At 46.0% G+C, this 26,986-nt stretch overlaps 1 protein-coding gene across 3 annotated transcripts; it reads left to right on the top strand.

Annotated features, from left to right (window-relative positions):
* The first annotated feature begins 71 nt into the window (after positions 1-71).
* On the top strand, positions 72-26,986 carry LRRIQ4 (leucine rich repeats and IQ motif containing 4). 3 transcript variants are annotated; one of them, XM_029075818.2, is made up of 6 exons: positions 72-169; positions 2,229-3,378; positions 7,845-8,018; positions 12,073-12,211; positions 17,959-18,155; positions 26,357-26,986. In XM_029075818.2, the coding sequence occupies exons 2-6, from the start codon at positions 2,305-2,307 to the stop codon at positions 26,519-26,521; spliced, it is 1,749 nt and encodes a 582-aa protein (XP_028931651.1). In that variant the 5' UTR covers positions 72-169; positions 2,229-2,304; the 3' UTR covers positions 26,522-26,986. The 3 variants fall into 3 exon arrangements, with proteins under 3 accessions (XP_028931651.1, XP_028931656.1, XP_028931663.1); XM_029075823.2 differs by having other exon boundaries at positions 79-169; positions 2,226-3,378; XM_029075830.2 differs by having other exon boundaries at positions 79-169; positions 2,304-3,378.

Below are 26,986 nucleotides of genomic sequence, written 5' to 3' on the forward strand. Positions count from 1 at the left end.
CCAGCGCGAAGACCTCTCTAACACGTGCAGGCCTGCGCTGGGGAGCTGGGGGCCGGGGATCCAGAGGCCCGGGGGAGGGCGAGGCGTCTCCCCAGCTCCCTGCAGATGCCCTGCGGACGCCCTCCCCTCTCCCGAGATGAGGACCGGCCTAGTGTCTGAGCAGTAGCAGGTTTGAGATCCCACTGCTCACACTCCCCTAATCTTCCTGCTGCTCCCTTACTCGTGAAAAGCAGCGTGGCCCAGTGGATAGCAAACGGGCCTGGGAATCAGAAGGTCGTGGGTTCTAATCCCTACTGAGGACTCACCTCCTCCAAGAGGCCTTCCCGGACTGAGCTACCCCTTTTCCCTCTGCTCCCTCTCCGCTCCCCCTCCGCCCTCTGCTACTCTCCCTTCCCCCCTTCACCTCCCCTTAGCTAAGCCCCTTTCCCTCTGCTCCTCCCCCTCTCCCTTCTCCTCCCCCCAGCACTGTGCTCATTTGAATATATTTTTATTACCCTATTTATTTTGCTAATGAGGTGTACGTCCCTTTGATTCTATCTATCGTGATTACGTTGTCTTGTTTTTGTCCGTCCGTCTCCCCCGCTTAGACTGTGAGCCGTCACTGGGCCGGGATGGTCTCTATCTGTTGCCGAATTGTACATTCCAAGGGCTTAGTACAGTGCTCTGCACATAGTAAGCGCTCAATAAATACTATTGAATGAATGAATAATCCCAACTCCGCCACTCGTCTGCGCCGTGACTTTGGGCAAGTCACTTCACTTCTCTGGGCCTCAGTTCCCTCATCTGTAAAATGGGGAGTAAGACTGGGAGCCCGACGTGGGACAGGGACGATGTCCAACCCGATTTGCTCGTATTCACCCCAGTGCTTAGTACAGTGCCTGACATATAGTAAACACTTAACAAATACCATTGTTATTGGTATTAGGAGTCCCAATCTGACAATCCAGGATTGCAGAGGGCAAGCTGGACCTCACAGCACGTACCCAAATTTAGGTTACATTTAACAACTCCAACTAACGATGAATAACAATAAATAAGAGAAACAGTGTGGCCTATCGGGAAGAACACAGGACGGGGGTCAGAAGACGTAACTTTTAATCCCTGCCTATCCACCATTTTAGTGGCTAGAGCATGGGCCTGGGAGTTAGGAGGACCAGGGTTCTAATCCCACATATCTGCTCCGTGACTTAACTTCTCTGGGCCTCAATTACCTCATCTGTAAAATGGGGATTAAGAGTGTGAGCCCCATGTGGGACGGGGACCGTGTCCAACCCGATTAACTTGTATCTACCCCGGTGTTTAGAATAGTGCTTGGCATATAGTAAGCACTTAGTAAGAACCATAACAAGAAACATTTTCAGGTTGCCTGTCTTTGGGCAAAAAACTTAACACTCTGCTTCAGTTTCCATAGCTATAAACTGGGGATCAAGTACCTGCTTTTCTGCCCGCTTAATAATTTTGTTGGTATTTGTTAAGCACTTACTATGTGCAGAGCACTGTTCTAAGCAATGGGGTAGATACAGGGTAATCCATCAGGTTGTCCCACGTGAGGCTCACAGTCTTAATCCCCATTTAGGAGATGAGGTAAATGAGGCACAGTGAAGTGACTTGCCCACAGTCACACAGCTAACAAGTGGCAGAGCCGGGATTCGAACCCATGTCCTCTGACTCCCAAGCCCGGGCTCTTTCCACTGAACCATGCTGCTTAGTCTGTGAGCCCCTTGTGGGACTAGGTTTGTGCCCCATCTGCTTTTCTAGATGGGATCAACATCAGTGCTTTTTTTTAAAATGGTGTTTTTTAAGTATTTGCTATATTCCAGGCACCGCACTAAGTGCTGGGGTGGATACAAACTAATCAGGTTGGATACAATCCATATCCCATATGGGGCCCACAGTCTTAATCCCCATTTTACAGGTTAGGGAACAGGCACAGAGAAATGAAGTGACTTGCCCAGGAGCAGAGTAGGATTAGACCCAGGTCCTCTGACTCCCAGCCCCGTAGTCGTTCCGTTGAGTCACACTGTGCCTCAGTGGTTTCCACAGAATGAACACTTAACAAATACCATTATTATTATCACCAATATGCCTCTGTTAGAAGGAAAAAGGGGTGGAGAAAAGGTACAAGAAGGACTTGAACAATCTACTAGTCTCACAAATCGAATTCTGTGACATTTTGTGTTTCTAGGATTTCATTCAGTTGATCTAACTTGAAGTTTTTCTGCCAGTAGGAAGGTGACTCATTTTCTCTTCTTCAAATGGCCTTAAGGATATTGGATAATTGGGGCTTATCATCCCACCGACAGAATGTTGGCGGGTCCGTCGAAAGACGCAGGCAAGTTCTCCAGCGTGAAAGATCAATTGCAACTTCCACAGAAAATTCCAAACAGTGAAGAATCGGAGAAGAAAGACACACCACTGGACTTGGCCGCCGACAGGACCCTTTTTATAGATTTTGCAAATCGGCAGCTCACCGCTATTCCATCACAGATTTTAGAAATGAAAGAATTAGAAGAAGTACATTTGGAAAAGAATCTGATTGAAACCATTTCAACAGACATTTGCCATCTCAAAAATGTGAAAGTTCTCTACTTGAATGATAACAACATAGAGGCCCTTTGCGAAGAGCTCGGAGAACTGAGAAATCTGCTGTGTCTGGATCTGAGCAGCAATCCACTTAACAGCAGTTCGCTACACGTCATCAGCCAGTTTCGAGCCCTCCGAGAGCTCAGGCTCTATAAGGTAAGCTTGGATGAGTTGCCAGCTCAGATCTGTAAAAACCTCCATCACCTGGAGCTGCTGGGCTTGTCATTCAATAACCTAAGCTTCCTGCCCAAGGAAATAGTGAATCACACCCAGCTAAAAGAGATCTATCTGCAGAACAATAAATTTGAGAGCTTCCCCCGTGATCTCTGTTTGCTTTTCAACTTGGAAATCATAGATTTGGAACAGAACCGAATCAACGCTATCCCTGAAGACATTGGATCCCTGACCAGATTGATGAAATTCTTTATGGCTTCTAACCACTTGCTATCAGTTCCTGACTCGGTATCTCACTGTAAGAAAATGACAGTGCTTGACGTTTCGTACAATTGCCTCCGTAGCCTTCCTCAGAATTTCCAGGAGCTTACAGAGATGACTGAAGTTGGACTTTCGGGTAACTATTTGGAAAAAATGCCCCGTCAGGTTTGCAAGTGGACATCACTTCAGCTTCTCTACATGAACAACAACGGCTTGAGAACTTTACGTCGTTCTTTTAAAAGACTGACAAGTGTTAGGTTTTTAGATTTAAGTCAGAATGTTTTTGATTGTTTTCCCGAGGAGATCTGTGTTTTGAAAAATCTGGAAATATTGTCACTGGATGACAATAAAATATGCCAGGTACTGATTTACTTCTTCAAGATCATTTTAATACGTAAAGTGCTGCCTATCCCTTTAAATTTCTCCTGTTGATCTGTTGAACAACCTTGGTCCATTCTTTCTTTTATGGTATTTGTTAAGCGCTCACTATGTGCCAGGCACCGTAGTAAGCGTTGGGGTAGATGCAAGCTAAGCGGGATGGACGCCGTCCATGTCCCACGTGGGGCTCACAGCATTAACGCTCATTTTACAGACTAAGGTAACGAGGCACAGAGAAGTTAAGTGACTTGCCCAAGGTGACAATTTCCATAAATAGAGGGTACAGCAGGAAATGCATGAGTAAGATAGGGTCTGGAACCAGGGAATAGTCCGGGATAAATATCAAGATAAATCACATTAAATATACATATGGACATATATGCTAGGGATCGGTATAAATACCTAAGTGCATTGATAGGTGGCTGTTGAATTGAGAATAATAATAATAATAATGATGTTATTGGTTAAACGCCTATTATGTGCCAAGCACTGTTCCTAAGTGCTGGGATAGATACAAGGTTATCAGGTTGTCCAACCTGGGGCTCCCAGTTTTACAAGCCAAGTCAGCTGAGTGACTTTGGGCAAGTCACTTCACTTCTCTGTGCCTCAGTTACCTCATCTGGAAAATGGGGATGAAGACAGTGAGACCCACGTGGGACAGGGACTGTGTCCACACCGATTTGCTTGCAATAATAATAATAATGATGGTATTTGTTAAGCGCTTACTATGTGCCAAGCACTGTTCTAAGTGCTGGGGCAGATTCAAGGTCATCAGGTTGTCCCACGTGGGGCTCACAGACTTAATCCCCCTTTTATAGATGAGGTCAGTGAGGCACAGAGAAGTGAAATGACTTCCACTGCTAATTTTTTCACTCTAGGTTTAGCTTAAGGTAAAATTACCGGAGTTAAAAGCCTGTAGAGAGGGATATTATGACACTGGACCTTGTCGAAAGAAAGAAAGAAAGCGGTGATCAAAGGGGCAGGGAGTGAAGGCAGCATCAGTGGAAGTGGTACCACATAATAATGCTGGTATTTGTTAAGCGCTTACTATGTGCAAAACATTGTTCTAATCGCTCGGGGGGATACAAGGTGATCAGGTTGTCCCACATGGAGCTCACAGTCTTCATCCCCATTTTACAGTTGAGGTAACCGAGGCACAGAGAAGTGAAGTGACTTGCCCAAAGTCATACAGCGGACAAACAGCGGAGCTGTGATTCGAACCCATGACCTCTGACTCCCAAACCTGGGCTCTTTCCACTGAGCCACGCTGCTTCTCCATGAGTCGAGCTTTATCCATTCTTAAATGAGAAGCATAAATAAATGTTATTCCAGTTTAAAACATGAGGAAAATGATGATGATGATGATGTTGGTATTCGTTAAGCACCTACTATATGCCGAGCACTGTTCTAAACGCTGGGGTAGATACAAGGTAATCAGGTTGTCCCACGTGGGGCTCACAGTCTTCATCCCTATTTTACAGATGAGGGAACTGAGGCACCGAAAAGGGAAGTGACTTGCCCAAAGTCACACAGCTGACAAGTGCCAGAGCTGGTATTAGAACCCATGACCTCTGACTCCTAAACCCGTGCTCTTTCCTCTGAGCCACGCTGCTTGTGGTGTAGTGGATGGAGCACAGGCCTGGGAGTCAAAAGGTCATGGGTTCTAATCCCAGCTCCTCCACCTGTCTGCTGTGTGACCTCGGGCGAGTCACCGAACTTCTCGGTGCCTCAGTTCCCTCATCTGTAAAAAATGAGGATTAAGATTGTGAACCTCATGTGGGATTTGAACTGTGTCCAATTTGATTTACTTGTGTCTACCCCAGTGCTTAGGACAGTGCTTGGAACATAGTGAGTGCTTAATAAGTACCATAATTTTTATTATTATTGAACTGTACTCTCCCAAATGCTTCGGATAGTGCTCTGCTCAATAAATACCACTGATCGATTGTTTGCAGAGCATACGGAAGTATAAGGTGTGATCCCTTCTCTCAAGAAGTGTACAGTCTAATAGAGAAGCAGCGTGGCTCACTGGAAAGAGCCCGGGGTTGGGAGTCAGAGGTCATGGGTTCGAATCCCGGCTCCGCCATCTGTCAGCTGTGTGACGGCGGGAAAGTCATTTAACTTCTCTGGGCCTCGGTTCCCTCATCTGTAAAATGGGGATTAAGACTGTGAGCCTCACGTGGGACAGCATGATTACCCTCTATCTCCCCCAACGCTTAGAACAGTGCTCTGCACATAGTAAGCGCTTAACAAATACCGACGTTATTATTATTATCAGGGAAGACGAGCTGATGTAAAAGGATTCCTATACAGTAGTTAAAGAACTTGAAAATCGACATAAATGATAAACATGAGTAAATACATTATAATAGGGGGTAGAGATGTGGAAGCCTAGGCCGGATAATTTGGGGATTTATACATAAACTCATGGAACTGGCTCTCTTAAGGTTCTGGAAGGAGTCGGAGGTGGGGAGGGATGCAGGGTGGTGAAACGGAAGATGGAGGCAACAGGAAAAGCATGACGAGCGGTGGATTGGAAAAGATTTGGGCGCAAGGAATGGTTAGGAGTTTTGCTTGTTGAGAGGCTAATATATGATGGGCTAGTCAAAGGCTTATGTTTTATGCAAAGAGCAATGTGGAGACCCTGGAGATTTTCGAGAAGAGGAGAGATGAGCTCCGATGGGCCCTTTGAAGAGTCGATACGCAGAGCTGTAACGCAGCGTGGCCTAGTGGAAAGTGCCCAGGCCTGGGCGTCAGAGGACCTAATTTCGAATCCCGGCTCTGCCACTTGCCTCGTTTTTCACACCTCTCTCTCTTCCACCTCCCACACCCAGTCTGTCTTTATGGTTCTGCTGAACCTTCTGATGTAACGAAGCAGCGCGGTGTGGTGGATGGAGAGTAGGTCCGGGAGTCGGAAGGTCATGGATTCTAATCCACTCGCCTGCTGTGTGACCTTGGGCAATCACTTAACTTCTCTGTGCCTCTCTTTCCTCAACTGTAAAATGGAGAGTCAATACCTGTTCTCCCTCCTACTTAGACTGTGAGTCCCACACGGGGCAGGGACTGTGCCTGACCTGATTAACTTGTATCTACCAACAGCACTTGAACAGTGCTTGACACATAGTAAGCGCTTAACAAGTACCACAAAAAAGGGACTACAAGCAGGGAGATGAGTAAGAAGGAGATGAGAAAAAAAAATGCGAGCCCCACATGGGACAATCTGATTACCCTGCATCTACCCCAGCGCTTAGAACAGTGCTCTGCATATAGTAGCGCTTAACAAATACCATAATTATTATTAAGGCAGATGAAGAGGTTAGTGATTGTTAGAGTGGAGAGGAAGAGGTGAGTCCATGAGCTATTATATAATTCATCCATTCAATAGTATTTATGGAGCGCTTACTATGTGCAGAGCACTGTACTAAGCGCTTGGAATGTACAGATCGGTAACAGATAGAGACAGTCCCTGCCCTTTGACGGGCTTACGGTCTAATCGGGGGAGACGGACATTCAAGAACAATAGCAATAAATAGAATCAAGATAGAATAATGATGGTATTTGTTAAGCACTTACTATTTGCTAGGCACTGTACTAAGCGCTGGGGTGGTACAAACATACCGGTTCGACACAGTCCCTGTCCCACATGGGGCTTGTAGTCTCAATCCCCATTTTACAGATGAGGCAACTGAGGCCCAGAGAAGCAAAGTGACTTTCCCAAGGTCTCCCAGCAGACGAGTAGCAGAGCCGGGATTAGAATCCATGACCTTCCGACTCCCGGGCCTACGCTCCATCCACCACACCGCGCTGCTTCGTTATAGCGGAAGGTTCAGCAGAACAATAAAGACAGACTTGGTGTGGGAGGTGGAAGAGAGAAAGATGTGAAAAATGAGGCCAAGACTGTAACCTTTGTAGGACGGGGAAGATATCGAGGCTGGGAGTGTGATGAAAAGGTTTAGAAGAATTAGAAATAACATTCAGGTTTCCTTATTTCCTAATTCCAAGATCCCAAGATCAGTTGACTAATCAAACGATGGAATTTATTGAGTGCTTATTACGTGCCTCTGAATGCAGGCCCATGCTTTATCCACTAGCAATGGGGAGAATATTATACAACAAAATCGATATCAAATTGTTCCCTACTCTTCCTCCTACTTACCGTGAGCCCTGTGTGGGACGGGAACTGTGTCCAACCTAATCAACTTCTATCTACCCCAGTGTTTAGAACAGTGTTCGACATAATATAAGCGCCTAACAGATACCATAAAAAATTGCCACTCCCATCACCAATATTCTCCATCAATTTTGGAAGAATAATCAACAAAGAAAAAACTAGTTTTACAGACTGGAATAGTATACTTTGTCACAACCTAAAGCTCAATTTACTTCCTGATTCTTTCACCAACTTTGACCCTGTGCAATGCTTTTTTTTTTGTTTTTTACATCTCCAGTTACCTCCAGAGGTGGCCTCTCTTTCAAAATTGAAGAGCCTTGGTTTAACTGGAAATGAATTCACTGCCTTTCCAGAAGAAGTCTTACTTCTTCAATCCCTGGAGAAATTATACCTTGGACAAGATCAAGGAATCAAACTGACAGCTCTCCCAGAAAGCATCAAAAAACTGCAGGTAGGAAAATTTTATAGCAATGCTGGAAGTGAGAAGCAGCGTTGCCCAGTGGATAGAGCATGGGCCTGGGAGTTGGAGGGCCTGAGTTCTAATCCCCGTCCCACCACTTCTCTGCTGTGTGACCATGGGCAAGCCACTTCACTTCTCTGCGGCTCAGTTACCTCATCTATAAAATGGGGATTAAGACCGTGAGTCCCACGTGGGACAGGAATCGAGTCCAACGTAGTTAGCTTCTATCCCAAGTGCTTAGTACAGTGCCTGGAACATAGTAAGCATTTAACGAATGCCATAAAAAAGTGATAGAATGACCTATTCATTCCTCCTGTAGTTCACTATTCAGGGTCAAATGGTCCTTCTTGTTTGTGGCCCACCTCTTTAACCTTGGACAAGTCATTTAATTTCTCTGGGCCTCAGTTTCTTCAACTGTAAAATTGGGATTCAGTACTTGTTCTCCCTCCTACTTCTGTGAGCCCCAAGTGGGGCAGGAACTGTATCTGATGTGATTATCTTTTATCTACCCCGGCATTTAGAACAGTGCCTGGCACATAGTAAGCACTTAATACCACAAATGATTAAATGCATAAAAAATGAAGTCCCCGTCCCCTGCCTCTGTCGGCCAGAGGCTTCTTGCAGCTACTTGGAGTTGGAGGGTTTGCTGGCTGATGTCCAGACTTCCCAGGGCTCCAGGGGCTACTCTGCCAGCAGTCTCCCCTGACAGAAATTCCGGAGAAAAAGGCCATCCTCCAGCTCAGCGCAGGAAAAAGGAGCCGTCTCCCGAAGAGGCAGGAGAAGCTTGGGCCCAGGTGGGCTCTGTCTTGCTTTATGCAGCTGGTGTCCAAGGGGAAGATCATCTGGGTGAAAGTGATAGAGAAGAGATAGAGAAAGAGCGAGAACGTGTGTGTTTCTCTGAACCTTCGTAGCTCCTGCTAATCGGGCAGTCGGTCGACTGTATTTTTGCCCTGGAGTTTCCTGAGGAGTGGAGAAAAACGGGCTGGATGGTTTTGTGGGAAAATGACCCGGGCAGCAGAGTTCCCCTTTCTAGCCCGGTGAGCCCGTTGTTGGGCAGGGATTGCCTCTGTTGCTGAACTGTACTTTCCAAGCACTTAGTACAGCGGTCAGCACACAGTAAGTGCTCAATAAATACTATTGAATGAATAAATGAATGAATGAAGTCTAGACTGGAAGAGGCGGATGCAGTAGTCAAGGCGGAATAGGATAGGTGGCTAGTGTTTGCCCAGGTGGAAGGAAATGTTGGCAATTTTCACTGGCATTCATCAGCTCGACGAGTGGAGCGTTTGGCAGTGCTGCGGGGGGGCATCTGCTGCATGTTTCTGAGGAATGGGCAGGATGGCTTCGTGCCGCTCCCTTTCCGTGTGTATATGTATCTATAATTGGAGAAGCAGCGTGGCTCAGTGGAAAGAGCCCAGGCTTGGGAGACAGAGGTCATGGGTTCGAGTCCCGGCTCTGCCTCTTGTCAGCTGTGTGACTGTGGGCAAGTCACTTAACTTCTCTGTGCCTCAGTTACCTCATCTGTAAAACGGGGATGAAGACTGTGAGCCCCACGTGGGACAACCCGATTCCCCTGTGTCTACCCCAGTGCTTAGAACAGTGCTCTGCACATAGTAAGCACTTAACAAATACCAACATTGTTATTATAATTATAATTATTTATATTGATGCTACTGATGCCTGTTTCCTTGTTTTGATGCCTGTCTCCCCACTTCTAGACTGTGAGCCCATTGTGGGCAGGGATTGTCTCTCTTTGTTGTTGAATTATACTTTCCAAGTGCTTAGTACAGTGCTCTGTACAAAGTAAACGTTTTATAAATATGATTGAATGAAAGTGCTTGGATTAATGTGGTAGCCATTTGGGTGGATCTCTTTCTCTGTGCCTTTTGTTTATCTCTCTAAGTATCTGCCACCCCCTCTGTTTCTCTAGGTATCTGTCTTTTTGCCTTGTCTCTGCATTTCATTATTTCTTTCTCTCTCACTTTTGCCTCTCTCCATCTGTGTCTCTCTCTTTGTCTCTGTGCTTTGCGCCTCTCTTTCATCATCTGTGCCCTTGGACCTGTACGCCATGGGCACCTGCTATTCATTCCACCCTCAGCCCCGAAGCGCTTCCGTACATATCTTTAATTTATGTATATTCATGTCTGTCTCCCCCTCTGGACTGTAAATTCCTTGTGGGCAGGGAAAATGTCTGTGTATTGTTGTATTGCACTTCCCCAAGAGCTTAGTACAGTGCTCTGCACACAGTAAGTGCTCAGTATTGATTGCTAGGTGTGACCATCCCCTCCTCTCTCCATATCTCTGCCTATCACTGTTTCTGTCATCCCGCTGTCTTGATCAATAAATACGATTGATCGATTGCTATGTGACTTTCTCCTCCTCTCTCCATATCTCTGCCTATCACCGTTTCTGTCATCCCACTGTCTTGATAAATAAATACAATTGATGGATTGCTATGTGACTGTCTCCTCCTCTCTCCATCATCCCACTATCTTGCTCAATAAATACCACTGATCGGTCGTTATGTCTGACTGTCTCTTCCTCTCTCCATGTGTCTGTCACTGTCCCTGCCATCCCACTGTCTTACTCTCTTAACCCATCAGTGATGGAACTGATAGTGTTTAGTAAATGCTTCTTATGTGTCAAGTATTGTGCCGAAGGTAGATATGTGGTTATCGGATTAGGCCCAGCCTTTTGTCCCTCATTAGATTCACAAGCTAAAGTGTACGGAGAGAAGGTATCTTATGCCCATTTTACAGATGAGGAAACTGAGGCAGAGAGAAGTTAAGTGACTCACCCAAGGTCACACATCGGGCCAGCTGCAGATCTGAGAATAGAACCCGCGCCTTCCGACTCCCAGTCCCATTAGCCCACGCCGCCTCCCGAGGAAGCCCCACACACTGATATAGCGACAGCATAATATTAATAGAGTTTCATTCGGTAATTTCATTTCCCTTAGTTCTGTTTCATCAAAATAATGTATTAGGTTGCTGATAATATTACAGAGCATTGACTAGTAATTTGCATCTTTTTAAAAGAGTGGCCATCATACAACTATATATCCACATAAAGAGCCCTTCCACATGAATGATCTTGACAGGCCTGTCCTAGATTAACAAATGTAACTGTAATTGTTAATGAAAATAAAAACTAAATCTGCTAATTGATTTATAATGATTGTCTGTGGTCTAAAATTGAGCATAGTTGAGTTGCCATTTTAGCTACGTCTGGAAAATCAATGAAATGTGGCTCTGGGAAAATAATTCCATATACTGCAGGCACCCAAACCCTCCATTGAGGAAAAAGCGGGAGACTTTGGACAGAATTTTCCAGGTTGTCCATGCACATTCTAAATAGAGCTGTTAACATCTCCATCCTTCCCTTCACTGGGATTCTGTAGACAGATACTGGTATGTGGATGGGGGCGGGGCAGGAGGTGTGTGTGGAGGGTCCTAGAAGCCTGACACCCTTCCCTTTTCGCAGTGTTGGGACTCACCCTCCTAGGTGGTTCTAGTAATAATGATAAAAATAATAATAACTGTGGTATTTATTAAGTGCTTACTATATGCCAAGCACTGTTCTAAGTGCTGGGGTAAATGCAAGGTAATCAGGTTGGACAGAGTCCTTGCCCCACGTGGGGCTCACGGTCTTAATCCCTTATTTTTACAGATGAGGTAAATGAGTCCCAGAGAAGTTAAGTGATTTGCCCAAGGTTACAGAGCAGACGTGTGACAGAGCCAGGATTAGAACCCACATCCCCTGACTTCCAAGCCAGAAAGAGTTACCTCTTTCCATTAAGTCAGGTTGCTTGTAGCCTGACGGTGCAGTCAGCCTAGTGACTCTACTTTGCCCTGGGGCCTTGCAGGAAAACTTCTTGGAGTGATTATTCATTCTTCAAGCTGAGGAAGATGGCTTCAGTCTGAAAAATGTTACCATTTTTTCCCATATCTGAATTAAAAAGAACCGGACATAGAAAACAGTAATCGTGAATATCCACCAGAGGCCTTGGGTTCCTTGAAAGTTTTGCCATTTTGTCTCATTTCAGAATTTAAAAGAGCTGTACGTCGAGAACAATCATCTCGAATACCTGCCGGCGGCCTTGGGTTCGTTGAACAACTTAGAAATACTCGATTGTCACAACAACCTTCTTAAACAGCTTCCAGATGCCATATGTCAAGCACAAGGTGACACATCTTCCTTTGCTCCTCTGTCCCACAATATAGTGCATTTTATTATTAGTAGTAGTAGTAATGATAATAGATTAGTATTATCTAATTGTGAGCACAGACTTGGGAGTCAGGGGTCGTGGCTTCTAATCCCAGATCTGCCATTGATCAGCTGTGTGACTTTGGGCAAGTCACTTGCCTTCTCTGTGCCTCAGTTGCCTCATCTACAGAATGGGGATTAAGACTGCGAGCCCCACGTGGGACAACCTGATTTCCCTGTATCTACCCCAGCGCTTAGAACAGTGCTCAGCACAGAGAAAACGCTTAACGAATGCCATCATCATTTTAATGAGAAGCAGCGTGGCTTCGTGGAAAAAGCCCCGGCTCATAATAAGTGCTTAACAAACACCATCATCATCATTATTATTATTATTATTGTTATTATTGTTATTGTTACCTGGCTCCCAGGCCCACGATCTTTCCACTAGGCTACGCTGCTTCTCCTTTACACTACTGCATTTGTGTACTGTGGCGTATTTCCACTGCCCAGATATTCATTCATTCAATAGTATTTATTGAGCGCTTACTATGTGCAGAGCACCGTACTAAGCGCTTGGAATGTACAAAACGGTAACAGATAGAGACGGTCCCTGCCCTCTGACGGGCTTACGATCTAGTCGGGGGAGACGGACAGACAAGAACAATGGCAATAAATGGAATCAAGGGGAAGAACATCTCATTAAAACGATAGCAAATAAATAGAATCAGGGTGATGTACATCTCCTTAACAAAATAAAACAAAATAAAATCATAATTATTATTATGAATGCAAGAAATACGAATGAATGAATGCAGGGCCCTGAGGGTAACATGTGCCACCCTTTGATGGCTCCCCGAAGCAGCGTGGCTCAGTGGAAAAGAGCCTGGGCTTCGGAGTCAGGGGTCATGAGTTCGACTCCCAGCTCTGCCGTCTGTCAGCTGTGTGACTGTGGGCAAGTCACTTCGCTTCCCTGTGCCTCAGTTCCCTCATCTCGGTCTTGGCGGCACAGTCGCGGAAGACCTGAATCTCTTTAGCACAGACCGAGTCGCTGAACTTGTTATGTCTCCAACACGCCATCGTCAGCGACATCTCCGTGATGCAGGTGGCCTCGCCCAACTCCCGGCGCCGCTCCCCCGCTCGGGTGCCTAAGACGAGGGGCTTGTTGGGCTTCAACACGGGCCTCCTCGGGTTCCCCAGCCGCGCCAGACGTCCCCGCAGGCTCGGCGTCGTTGCCGCCGCCATGGCTGATATGTTTCCTGCAAAAGTGGCAGTGACCTTCTTGTTGTGGGGGGATCAGGAGTGGCGACATTAGGCTTCTCGTAGGAGCGGGGACCAGTTAGAGTGAAACAAATGAACTGCCCTTTCCTCAGCCTTGCTGATGATAACGCTCCATTCGCTCGGAGGCTGTCGTGAGGCGATGCGACGTAACTGCTGCCCGGGAATCGAGTACAGCCGGTTCTTCCCCAGCTAGAGATGGGGGAAATAATATCTGCCTCCCTGTCGTGGGAATGTCGGGCAGTCATATGATGAGAATGCGGGAATGTTTTAGAAAAATAAAGCACGCTGTACTTTGAGGAATTTTGAGGAATTTTCTAAGTCCCCAGAGGTTGCTTATTCCCATAATGGTATTTTCATTTAAAATGCCAAATGATTCCAGTTAAGGATCTAAAAAATCCTCCCAACCTTATTTCAGCCCTACATAAACTTCCTGTCACCAAAATTTGGTCTTAACTCTGGTTTTCCTGTCCAGTTAAGAGCCGTGAGATCTCTGAGGCGGAGGCCATGGGAAGAATCCTGCCTAAATTCTCAGGGATTCTTCTAAGTCGCTTAACTTCTCTGTGCCTCAGTTACCTCATCTGTAAAATGGGGATTAAAACTGTGAGCCCCACGTGGGACGACCCGACTACCTTGTATCCACCCCAGCGCTTAGAACAGTGCTCGGCACATAGTAAGCGCTTAATAAATACCATAATAAAAAAAAATAACTTCTTCTGTCCTCCTTTTGCACCCCCAACCCATCCTCCACTCCCAGACTCCCTTCAAGGGTATCCATCTTCATTCTAGCAAAGGGACTAGACGTGAATAAACACAGGTCTACTTGTGGATCATCTGGCAGATTTGATCTGCTGCCTTTCCGTCCTGAACAGTTGAATTGCTGGCTCGGTAGGATTCTTACCTGCTACTATTTTAAGATGCCGGACTTCTGAAATAAATCAGCCCACCCCTTACGGGGCTTAGAGACCCTCGGGTAGCTTTCACCTCGAGAAATATTTCAGCATCACTGAAACTGGCCTCTCACTTGCACGAAGAAATAAGATACTATCGAGAGAAGAAAGACACAGCTCTTCCGAAACACCAACCTCACACTGGTAAATCCCAGCTCTGCCACTTGTCAGCTGTGTGACTGTGGGCAAGTCACTTAACTTCTCTGTGCCTCAGTTACCTCATCTGTAAAATGGGGATTAAGACTGTGAGCCCCACGTGGGACGACCTGATTCCCCTGTGTCTACCCCAGCGCTTAGAACAGTGCTGTGCACATAGTAAGCGCTTAACAAATACCAACATTATTATTACTTTTGAAGTATTATTGCCTGGTGGAAAGATCACGGGGCTGGGAGTCAGAAGACCTAGGTTCTAATCCCAGCTCTGCCACTTGCTTGCTGTGAGACCTCAGGGAAGTCACTTCACTTCTCTGTGCCTCAGTTTCCTCATTTTAAAACAGGGGTTTAATACCTTAATACCTGTTCTCCTTCCTACTTAGACCAGGAGGCTCATGTTCAACAACAAGGAGCAGAGTGTCCTAATGGATAGAGCACACACCCGGGAATTAGAAGGACCTGGCTTCTAACCCCAGCTCTGTCACTTGTCTGCTGTATGACCTTAGGCAAGTCTCTTAACTTCTCTGTGCTTCAGTTCCCTCTTTTTTGTAAGATGGGGATTAAAACTGTGAGCTCCATGTGGGTCATGTACCTGGACCGTGTCCAACCTGATTATCTTGTATCTACCCCAGTGCTTAGTACAGTGCCTGGCACACGGTAAATCCTTAACAAATGCCTTTTTTTTTAAAAAAAGGACTCTACCCAACTTAATTATCTTGTATTTACCCCAGTGTTTAGTATAGAACTTGGCACAGCGTAAGTGCTTAACATATGCCAGAGTTATTAGTATTATTGTTATCATCATCATCATTTTTATGATAATATGATGATATTACCATGATAATAATAACAAAACCTAAAACAACAACATAGAGAAACAGGCCTCCTCTTGCATAGTGCTGCATCATTACTGCATTGTTCTGCCCCAAGCATTGAGGTCCTAAGGATGTGTAGAATAGGAAGCACAATCCATTTAACCATCTAATTTTGATGAATTTGCCCCAGAAACACTTGAACCATAAAAGTTTCCCCCTCATCCTCCCGCCTTTCTTCCCAAGGCCCCACATTCCCCCGGCAGTGGGGTCCTATTTGGAGTATTTTGGTTCTCGATTGTTTTCCTATCCATTCGTTTAGCCCTGCCGTTGGTCCAGTGGGAAGAGCATTTCCCTGGGAATCAGGAGACCTGGGTTCTAGTGTCAGATCTGCCCGTTGGGGCCTCGCCATTACTGGCATCACATAGGGCGGTGCGTGAGGTGGACAGACCCAGCGGAGATCCTGAAAAGTAGCTGGCTACATGGACAGCAAAGGCCACAGAGGCTATTAAAGCAACAGCCTTCCAGATTTCGGCTCCCCGGTACAACATTTAGAGAATAATGATGATAACTATGGTATTTGTTAAGCGTTTACTAAGTGCCAAGCACTGTTCTAAGCACTGGGTTAGATAGAAAGTGATCAGGTTGTTCTACGTGGGACTTACAGTCTTAATCCCCATTTTACAGATGAGGTTACTGTGGCCCAGAGAGGTTAAGCGGTTTGCCCAAGGTCACACAGCAGACCAGTGGCAGAACCGGGATTAGAACCCACAGCCTCTGACTCCAAGCCCTTGCTCTATCCACTAAGCCACCTTGTGCTGTGGGGCGGAAGGTGGAGGGAATAATCTCAATTAGGGTAGGACATGCGCACTGGGAAAAAATGACACACAAAACTGACTGACTTGATTGATTGATAAAGATGCTGTGGAAATGTGATTTCACATTTCCCAACTTCCCTGGACCACTGGTTCTCCTAGAACACAGGAGTTATGGAAAGAACACAGCCCTGGGAGTCAGAGGACACAGGTTCAAATTCTGGCTCTGCCACTTACCTGCCCTGTGATCTCGGGGAAAAATGAGGATTCAGTATTTGTTCTCCTTCCTTTCTAGACCGTGAGCCAGCACTTGACACCCGATGATCAATCAAGCAATGTCATTTATTGCGCACTTACTATGTGCAGAGCACTGTTCTAAGCACTTGGGAGAGTGCAATACAAGAGAATAAAAGGTCATGTTCCCTGGCCATAACAAGCTTACAGTGTAGAGGGGCACTTATAGGGAGATTATCCTATGTCTACCACAGTACTTAGTACAGTGCTTGATATATAATAATAATTACTAATAATGTTGTTTGTTAAGCACTTACTATGTGCAGAGCACTGTTCTAAACACTGGGGTAGATACAGGGTCATCAGGTTGCCCCACGTGAGGCTCACAGTTAATCCCCATTTTACAGATGAGGTAATTGAGGCACCGAGAAGTGAAGTGACTTGCCCACAGTCACACAGCTGACAGGTGGAGGAGCTGGGATTAGAACCCATGACCTCTGACTCCTAAGCCCGTGCTCTTTCTGCACACAGTAAGCGCTCAATAAACACGATTGAATCAATGAATGAAGTATGAGTGGCGTGGTGCCACCCAATTAGTACTCTAATCAATTCCCCCAAAGAGGTTCAAAACTCATTTGTCATTCTCAGCGTGAGACTCCATCACCCACTTATTTATAAAAAACCCAGACGGCCGGAACTCAAGTGAAGCTTGAAAAGAAAGGAATTTGTTTCTTATCTACCAAGAAGGAAAAAAGCCCACCTGATCTATTTGTTTTTCATCTGGCAAAAAAAGTTTTTTCCTTGGATTTTATTTAGAAAAGGCTAATCTCTGCCTAAATGAGTTAATTTAGCCAGTTGTCTTCTGTTAGGGGATGAAAATCAGAAAGGCCCATAGTTCATTAAAAGTAGTTAGAATAAAAGATGCAAGTAGGAATGGGCTGTGATAAAAGCCTTGGCGTCATGTAGGACATGGGTTCTAATAATAATAATAATAATAGTGTTAGTATTTGTTAAGCGCTTACTATGTGCGGAGCACTGTGCTAAGCGCTGGGTAGATACAGGGTAATCAGGTTGTCCCACTTGAGGCTCACAGTCTTCATCCCCCTTTGACAGATGAGGGAACTAAGGCACAGAGAAGTGAAGTGACTTGCCCAAGGTCACACAGCTGACAGGTGGCAGAGCCGGGATTCGAACCCATGACCTCAGACTCCACAGCCCGGGCTGTTTCCACTGAGCCACTCTGCTTCTCTATCCCAGCTCCGCCACTGGTCTACTGTGTAACCTTGGGCAAGTCACTTCACTCTTCTGGGCCTCAGTGACCTCGTCTGTAAAATGGAGATTGAGACCGTGAGCCCCGCATGGGACAGGGACTGTGTCCAACCTGATTTGCTTGTATGCATCCCAGCGCTTAGTACAGTGCCTGGCACCTAGTAAGCGCTAACAAGTATGATGATGATTAAGTAAACGTTCTTTTTCATGTCATCAGGCTTGCAGAAATTATTTCTCCAAAACAATCAGTTGTCTCAGCTTCCAGAGAACCTGGACAGTCTACAGAAGTTGAAGGTCCTCCTTTTAGGAGGCAACCCTATGATAGACCCTCCAAATGAGGTCTGTCGGCAGGACAACGCAACCATATGGAAGTATTTACAAGAAAAGAGATATAAGACCCGTATGGCCACAAAGGTAAGAACGAGTATCCCAAATTGCATTTTCAGGATCGAGCTCAAGACGCACAACCCAACTCCTCCTCCAACAAACTTTCTCCAGTGAATTCTCAGCGCCCCAACGATTTCAACCCAAAGACCGCTTAGAGCACTTAAGTACTTATTCCCATCCTCAACGCTTGCGGATGTAAGAGTATTTCACTGAACAATCAGTCGTATTTATTGAGTGCTTACTGTGTGTAGCACACCATATTAAGTGCTTGGGAGAGTAAAATATACTTTCCCTATTCATAATGAGCTTACAGTCTAGACGGGGAGACAGGTATTAATATAAATTAAAAAAATTATAGATATATCCATAAGTGCTGTGGGCCTGGGTTGGGGGATGCAAGTCAGGGCAATGAAGAAGGCAGTGGGAGATGAAGAAAAGTGGGGCTTAGTCAGGGAAGGCCTCTTGGAGGAGATGAAGGCTTTGAAGGGGGTGAGAGCAATTATCTGTTGCATATGAGGAGGGAAAGCATTGCAGGCCATTCATTCATTCATTCATTCAATAGTATTTATTGAGCGCTTACTATGTACAGAGCACTGTACTAAGCGCTTGGAATGTACAAATCGGTAACAGATAGAGACAGTCCCTGCTCTTTGACGGGCGCACAGTCTAATCGGGGGAGACGGACAAGAACAATAGCAAGGATGTGGGCGAGAGGTCAGTGGTAAGATCGATGAGATCAAGGTACATTGAGAAGGTTAGCATTAGAGGCGCAAAGTATATGGGCTTCGAGAGTAGGAGAGTAGCAAGGTGAGGTAGGCGGGGGCGAGGAGATCGGGTGCTTTAAAGCCAATGGTGAAGAGTTTCGGTTTGATATGCAGGTGGATGGGCAACGGCTGGAGGTTCTTAAGGAGTGGGGAAGCATGGCTCGAACGTTTCTGTAGAAAAATGATCCAGGCAGCAGGGTGACGTGTGGACGGGAGTGGGGAGACACAGAAGGCTGAGCGGTCAGCAAGGAGGCAGAAACTTACATCTGATCAGCTTTTGGGCCTGACTCGTTCCGATTGGGCGACAGCTTCGGAGTCGGAAAGAACCTCCATAAAACATTATCCCATTGCAGCGTCGTAGCCTGGAGAATTCCTATAAGGTGTGAACTGTGATTAGACTGTAAGCCCGTCACGGGGCAGGGACTGTCTCTATCTGTTGCAGATTTGTACATTCCAAGCGTTTAGTACAGTGCTCTTCACATAGTAGGCGCTCAATAAATACTATCGAATGAACAGTAATCGAGGCGGGACGGGATAAATGATAAGTGAACACTCACTTATGTTTCTATAGTTCGTATGTCCATCTCATTAGAATGTAAATTCCCTAACATCAGGGAACGTTTCCCTTCTTTATTCTGTACTTCTGTAGCACCTAGTACAGTGCGCTTCACAAAGTAGGTGCTCAGTAAATGATTCGGCAACTACTACTACTGTTTGGGAACCCCAAATGACCGGGGAGTCGGAGAGGAGCTTTAGCCATCATCCAGCAATCCAATTTTGTCACCTGTAAAGATTTCACCTCAGGGATTCCCACATACCATCATCAAAGCAAAGGAACTCCTTTCCCACCCCCTCATAAAAAAAAAAAAAGCCACTGGTCTCCACTGAGACACTGTAGGTAATAGGGTAGCGTGGAGAAAATACATCTGTCTACTTCTGCAATCCCATTATGGCAGCAAGAATATAGCCCAGTTGTTCAAACCGTCAATCAGTCAATCTATCAATACTATTAACTGAGCGCTTACTATATGCAGAACACTGCGCGAAGCACTTTGGAGACTACAAATACAGCAGAGTTGGTAGACACAATCCGTGCCCACGTAGAGCGTACAGTCTACAGAGGTCATTTATACGTTGGTCTCACCTACCACACTCATCCACTCTGATAAAATCTACGGTTCCTATCAGCCCCCGGGCTAACAGGACTATCCCTCTAATACCACTGACCCACTCTGGAAAAGAGACCCTGTCTCGTTTAGCAGCTGTTTCCGAAGGGACCACGCAACCATAAAAATAATAATAATTGCGGTATTATAATGTTGGTTTTTATCGAATCCCAGCTCTGCCACTTGTCGGCTGTGTGACTGTGGGCAAGTCACTTCACTTCTCTGTGCCTCAGTTCCCTCATCTGTAAAATGGGGATTAAGACTGTGAGCCCCACGTGGGACAACCTAATTCCCCTATGTCTACCCCAGCGCTTAGAACAGTGCTCGGCACATAGTAAGCGCTTAACAAATACCAACATTATTATTATTATTATTAAACGCTTACTATGTGCCAAGCACTGTTCTAAGCGCTGGGGTAGATACAAGGTAATCAGGTTGTCCCATGTAGGGCTCACAGTCTTCATCCTCATTTTACAGATGAGGTAACTGAGGCACAGAGAAGTTAAGTGACTCGCCCAAGGTCACACAGCTGACAAGTGGTGGAGCCGGGATTAGAACCCATGACCTCTGACTCCCAAGCCCGGGCTCTTTCCACTGAGCCACGCTGTTTCTCTTAAGTGCTTACTATGTGCCAGGCGCTGTACGAAGCACTGGGGTGGATACAAGCAGATTGGGTTGGACACGGTCCCTGTCCCACATGGGGCTCACAGTCTCAATCCCCACTTTACAGATGAGTTCGCCGAGGCACAGAGAAGTGTAGTGACTTGCCTAAGGTCACACAGCCCACGGGGGGGTGGAGGCGGGATTAGAACCTATGTCCTTCTGACTCCCAGGCCTCTAGGTGTTCTAGCCGCTACACCATGCTGCTTCACATCTCAGGATCAGGGTTCCTGGTAGGGCCTTTTATTAAAACACCCCTCTGGCGAGCAATTTCTTTGCACAATCAAGTAGACGCACACCTTCACAGCTTGGGCATACTGAACCTGGGACATCTCCAAAATCAAAGGACGGGGCTTTTCCATATGCCATTATTCTATTTCAGAGACTGGCATAGGCTTAGGTGTGCTAAAACTAGTGGAGTCCTTATTTTAGATTGTACTATTATGTAAATTTGCATGGTTGGCATCAGATAGATGCCAACTCTGGAGGCATTTGAGTCAAATATATTGTAGACAGCCAGCAGCCAAAAAAAAGTCCAAAAGTACAATCAATCAATCAGCCAATTCATCCGTGGTATTTATTGAACACTCACTGACTGCAGAGCACTGTACTAGCAACTTTGCAGAGTACAGTAAAATAGTATGGGTGGACATCCCCGAAAGAGAAGGACCTGGGTTCTAATTCCGGTCTCAACACTTGTCGGCTGTATGACCTGGGGCAAGTCACTTAACTTCTCTGTGTCTCAGTTATCTCACCTGTAGAATAAGGAATAATAATAGTCATCATCATCATGGTATTTATTAAGTGCTTACAATGTGCCAAGCACTGTTCTAAGCACTGGGATAGATATGAGCTAATCAGGTTGTCCCAAGTGGAGCTCACACTTTTAATCCCCATTTTACAGATGAGAGAACTGAGGCCCAGAGAAGTGAAGTGACTTGCCCACGGTCACACAGCAGACAAGTGGCGGAGCCGGGATTAGAACCCACATCCTCTGACTCCCGAGCTCGGGCTCTTGCCACTCATCTAGAGAAGCAGCGTGGCTCAGTGGAAAGAGCCGGGGCTTGGGAGTCAGAGGTCATGGGTTCGAATCCCGACTCTGCCACTTGTCTGCTGGGTGACTGTGGGCCAGTCACTTCACTTCTCTGTGCCTCAGTTACCTCAGCCTCACGTGGGACAACCTGATGACCCTGTATCTCCCCCAGCGCTTAGAACAGTGCTCTGCACATAGTAAGCGCTTAACAAATACCAACATTATTCATCCACGCTGCTTCTCTAAGATTAAGACTGTGAGCCCTTTGTGGGAGGAGGGACTGGATGCAACCTGAGCATCTTTTATCTACCTTTTTCATCTACTTTTGTCTGCTTAGTATCTGCTGGTACCTAGTAAGTACTTGAACAGATACCATTACAAAAAAGAGAGAATGAGGTACAGTGAGGAGGTTGGCATTAGAGGAGCAGAATGTATAGGTTGAGTTGTAGTCGGAGAAGTAGGGGAAATAAGAAGGGGGTGTCTTGAGTGTCTTAAATCAATCAGTCAATCAATAACATTTATCAAGTACCTCCTAAGCGCTTACTGAACTAAGCACTTGGGAAAGTACAACGGAATTGACAGTCACGTGCCCTGCCTAGAACACGTTTACACTCTAGACAAGATGGTAGTAAAGAGTTTCTGTTTGATGTGGAGATGGATGGGCAGCCATCTGAGGTTTTCGAAGAGGTGGGAGATGTAGCCTGAACGGTTTGGGGGAAAAATGATTCAGGCAGTAGAATGAAATATAGAAGGGAAAGGGGAGAGGTTGGAAGCAGCTGGATCAGCGAGGAGACTGATGCAGTAGTCAATACATGGTATAACAAGTGCTTTGGTCAGCGTGGTAGCAATTTGGATAGAGATGGGGAGAAAAGTGATTTATGAGAAAAGGGAGAGAGTTCTAGGCAGGAGAGAGGGCGTGAGCAAGCGGTCGATGATGAGCGAGATGAGAGTGGGGCTCAGTGAAGTTGGCTGGCATTCTGAAGGTGAACAGACAGGGTGTAGTGAAAGATTGCATCCGTTCTTAAGTACTCAGTCTGCTCACCCCCTTGCCGAATTCCTGCTGCAACCCAATCAACAAACTTCACTCCTCTAACACCGACTCATTCACTGCATCTTCGATCTCGCCTATCTTGCTGCCAACCCCTTGCCCACTTCCTCCTTCTGTCCTGGAGACATACCATCATTCTACATACATTCAAACCTTATTAAAATCAAATCTCCTCTAAGAGACCTTCCCCACTGAAGCCCTCTTTCCCCCAACTTCCTCTCCTTTCTGCATCACCTTCGTACTTGGATTTGAACCCTTGAAGCACTTGATATTCACCTCACTCACAGCCCCACTGCACTTACGAACGAACTTAACCATAATTTATGTCATTGTCTATCTCTCTGCCTAAACTGTAAAGTCCTTGTTAATTTGTACTTTGATTGATGGAATGAATGAATGAACAAATCAATAATAATAATAATGGTATCTGTTAAGCACTTACTATGTGCCAGGCACTGTAGTAAGCACTGGGGTAGATACAAACAAATCGGGTTGGACACAGTCCCTGTCCCACATGAGGTTCACAGCCTTAATCCCCATTTTACAGATGAGGCAACTGAGGCATAGAAAAGTTAAGTGAAGTGCCCAAAGTCACAAAGCAGACAAGTGGCAGAGCCGGAATTAGAACCCAGGTCCTTCTGACTCCCAGGCTCGTGCTTTATCCACTAGGCTATGCTGCTTTCCCATTCATGAATGAATGAATAAATGAGAGAGATGGGTCGAGGATAATCCTAAGGTTACAGGCTTGTGAGGCAGGGAGAATGGTGGTGTCTTCAGGGATGGAAAAGTTTAGGGGAGGTCGGTCAGGGTTTGGGTGGGAAAATGAGGGTTCTGATTTGGATCGGTTGGAAGGGGGAGAGAGAGAGAAAGGAACAGAGGGAAGCATCGTCATCATCATCAAAATTATAGTCAGTATTTAAGGAGTGACTAATCAATCAATAGTATTTTTTGACTGCTTATTTTGTGCAGAACACTGTACTAGAGTGTTTGGGAAGTACAAGAGAGGCAGTAGACAGGATCTCTGGCCTCCCAAGCCTGGGCTCTTTCCACTGAGCCACGCTGCTTCAAGCAAAGCATGTGGGCTTCGTTGGAGTGGAAAAGGAATGAGGATACATAGGGAGGGGTTTTCATGATTGGGTGCCTTAAGGCTGATGGTCAGGAGTTTCTGCATGAAGTAGAGGCTCCCAGACTGAACCCCCCCTTTCCCTCTGCTCCCCCTCCCCTCCCATCCCCTCCCACCCTCTGCTCTTCCCCCTTCTCCTCCTCTCAGCACTGTGCTCATTTGTATATATTATTTATTACCCTATTTCTTTTGTTAACGAGGTATAAATCCCCTTGATTCTATTGATCTTGATGATGTTGTCTTGTTTTTGTTTTGTTCTGTTTTGCTTTGCCGTCTGTCTCCCGCGTGTAGACTGTGAGTCCGTCATTGGGCAGGGATCGTCTCTACCTGTTGCTGAATTGTACTTTCCAAGCACTTAGTACAGTGCTCTGCACGTAGTAAGCGCTCAATAAATACTACTGGATGAATGTATGGAGGCTGATGTTAGTAATAGTAGTAATGATAAAAATAATAATAATAGTACTTGTTAAGGGCTTAACATCCAAAATGTTACCACGTTAATACAATCACTCATCCTATCCCTCCTGGATTACTACATCAGCCTCCCGATTGCTGCGTCAGCCTCCTTGCTGACCTCTTGTCTCTCCCCACTCCGGTCCGTACTTCACTCTGCTGCCCAGATCATTCTTCTACAAAAGCACTTAGGACATGTCCCCCCGCTCCTCAGAAAACTCCAGTGGCTGCTCATCCGCCCTCTCTTCAAACAAAAGCTCCTCACCATTGGCTTTAAAGCACTCCACCGTCTTGACCTCTCCTACCTCATCTCACTTCTCTCCTTCCACAACCCAGAAATTACACTTTGCTCCTCTGGTGCGAACCTTCTCACTGTACCTTGATCTCATCTGTCTCACCCCCGACCCCTAGTCCAAGTCCTGCCTCTGGCCTGGAACTCCCTCCCCGCTCAAATCCGAGAGAAGATGACTCTCCCCCGCTTCAAAGCCTTATCGAAGGCCCATCTCCTCCGAGAGGCCTTCTCAGATTAAGCCCCACTTTTCCTCATCTCCCACTCCCTTCTGCATAGCCCTGACCTGGTCCCCCCTTCCTCTTCCCCTTCCCCCCTGCCCACCCAGTCCCGCAGCACTTATATACATATCTGTCATTTTATTTCTATTGATGTCTGTCTCCTCAACTCTAGACTCTAAGCTCGTTGTGATCAGGGAACGTGACTGTTTACTGTTGGGTTGTACTCTCCCAAGTGCTTAGTACAGTGCTCTGCACACAGTAAGCACTCAATAAATGTGATTGAATGTATGAATGAATGAATAAAAGTTAATCAGGTCAGGCACAGTCCCTGTCCCACATTAGGCTCATGGTCTAAGTAGGAGGGAGGGAAATAGGAGGAATTCAATTCCCATTTGACAGTTGAGGAAACTGAGGCATAGAATAGTTTAATGATTTCCCTAAGGTGACATATCAGGCCTCAGTTTCCTCACTTGTAAAACAGGGATAAAATGTCTATTCTCCCTTCCTCTTAGACTGAGAATTTCAAAAGGTACAGGAGCTATATCCAAACTGATTTACTTCTAACCATTCATTCATTCAATAGTATTTATTGAGCACTTACTATGTGCAGAGCACTGTACTAAGCACTTGGAATGTACAATTCAGCAACAGATAGAGACAAGCCCTGCCCATTGAAGGGCTCACAGTCTAATCGGGGGAGACAGACAGCAGAGCAAAACAGAATGAAACAAAAACAAGACAACATCATCACGATAAATAGAATCAAGGGGATGTACACCTCATTAACAAAATAAATAGGGCAATAAATAATATATACAAGTGAGCATAGTGCAGAGGGGAGGTGAAAAGGGGATTGGGAGGAGCAGAGGGTGGGGTGGGGTGGGAAGCAGGGGGGAGCAGAGGGAAAGGGGCTCAGCTGAGTGGAGGGGAAGGGGGAAGGGAGAGGAGCAGAGGGTGGAGGGGGAGCAGAGGGAAAAGAGGGAGCTCAGTCTGGGAAGGCCTCCTGGAGGAGGTGAGGTCTCAGTAGGGCTTTGAAGAGGGGAAGAGAGTCAGTTTGGTGGAGGTGAGAAGGGAGGGCATTCCGGGACAGAGGTAGAACGTGGGCCAGGGGTCGACGGCGGGACAGGCGAGAACGAGGGACCGTGAGGAGGTGAGTGGCAGAGGAGCAGAATGTGCGGGGTGGGCAGGAGAAAGAGAGAAGGGAGGTGAGGTAGGAGGGGGCAAGGGGATGGAGAGCTCTGAAGCCAAGAGTGAGGAGTATTTGTTTCATGCAGAGGTTGATAGGCGACCACTGGAGGTTTTTAAGGAGGGGAGTGACATGCCCAGAGCGGTTCTGTAGGAAGATGATCAGCGCAGCGGAATGAAGAATAGACTGGAGTGGGGAGAGACAGGACCACCGCAGGGCTTGGCATATGTAAACACTTAATAATGCCATCGTTATATACATATACTTATCATGTTTTCTTAACAGATTCAGGCTTGGTGGCGTGGATTGATGGTGAGGAAAGGACTTGGACCTTATGCAGACTTGCAGAAATCAGTTAAAAAAGGAAAGAAGGGCTCTACCAAGGACAAGAAAGCAAAGAAAAAAGAGAAAGAAAAACCTGGAACAGTGTCCAAAGGCAAAAAGAACTAATTCTACATAAGACAAATAAATTACTACCTTGAGGGGAAACAGAACAAAAAGCAGTAGGCAAAACTCTTCACCACAAAGGTTATCATGAATATTCACCTGTAGTTCACCATATTTGGGTTTGGGTCCATCCAAGAGGACACTTTTCCGCCTAGATTGAGGAATCCCCACTCTTGCCTCAGAAATTAAATACATCACGTGACCAAGGAGTCATTACAACCCTTTAAGATAATTGTTTCTGGCCCTAAAGTGCAAATACTGAATCCAGTATAGAGGAATTTAAGGAAATATCATTTATTGAGCCAGGTAACAGCTTAAAGAGGACGGGAATGTGTAATAGAGTGTGTTGAGTTTGTTACAGTCCAACTGGGAATAAGGACCAAATCTGTTACGAAGCAACTTCCATGATACTTTTCCTTGGTTCTAAAAGTGACTCAATAAACTTTCAGATTCAATAAGCAAAAACAA

The sequence above is a fragment of the Ornithorhynchus anatinus genome, chromosome 1 (genome assembly GCF_004115215.2).
Source record: "Ornithorhynchus anatinus isolate Pmale09 chromosome 1, mOrnAna1.pri.v4, whole genome shotgun sequence".
Taxonomy (NCBI): domain Eukaryota; kingdom Metazoa; phylum Chordata; class Mammalia; order Monotremata; family Ornithorhynchidae; genus Ornithorhynchus; species Ornithorhynchus anatinus.

What these genes read in the sequence shown, in the direction of transcription:
- LRRIQ4 (XM_029075818.2), top strand. Translation starts at nt 2,305, where the DNA reads ATGTTGGCGGGTCCGTCGAAAGACGCAGGCAAGTTCTCCAGCGTGAAA. An exon ending in AAAGCATCAAAAAACTGCAG is followed by an intron (nt 8,019 to 12,072) that starts GTAGGAAAATTT and finishes GTCTCATTTCAG; the next exon opens with AATTTAAAAGAGCTGTACGT. An exon ending in TGCCATATGTCAAGCACAAG is followed by an intron (nt 12,212 to 17,958) that starts GTGACACATCTT and finishes TCATGTCATCAG; the next exon opens with GCTTGCAGAAATTATTTCTC.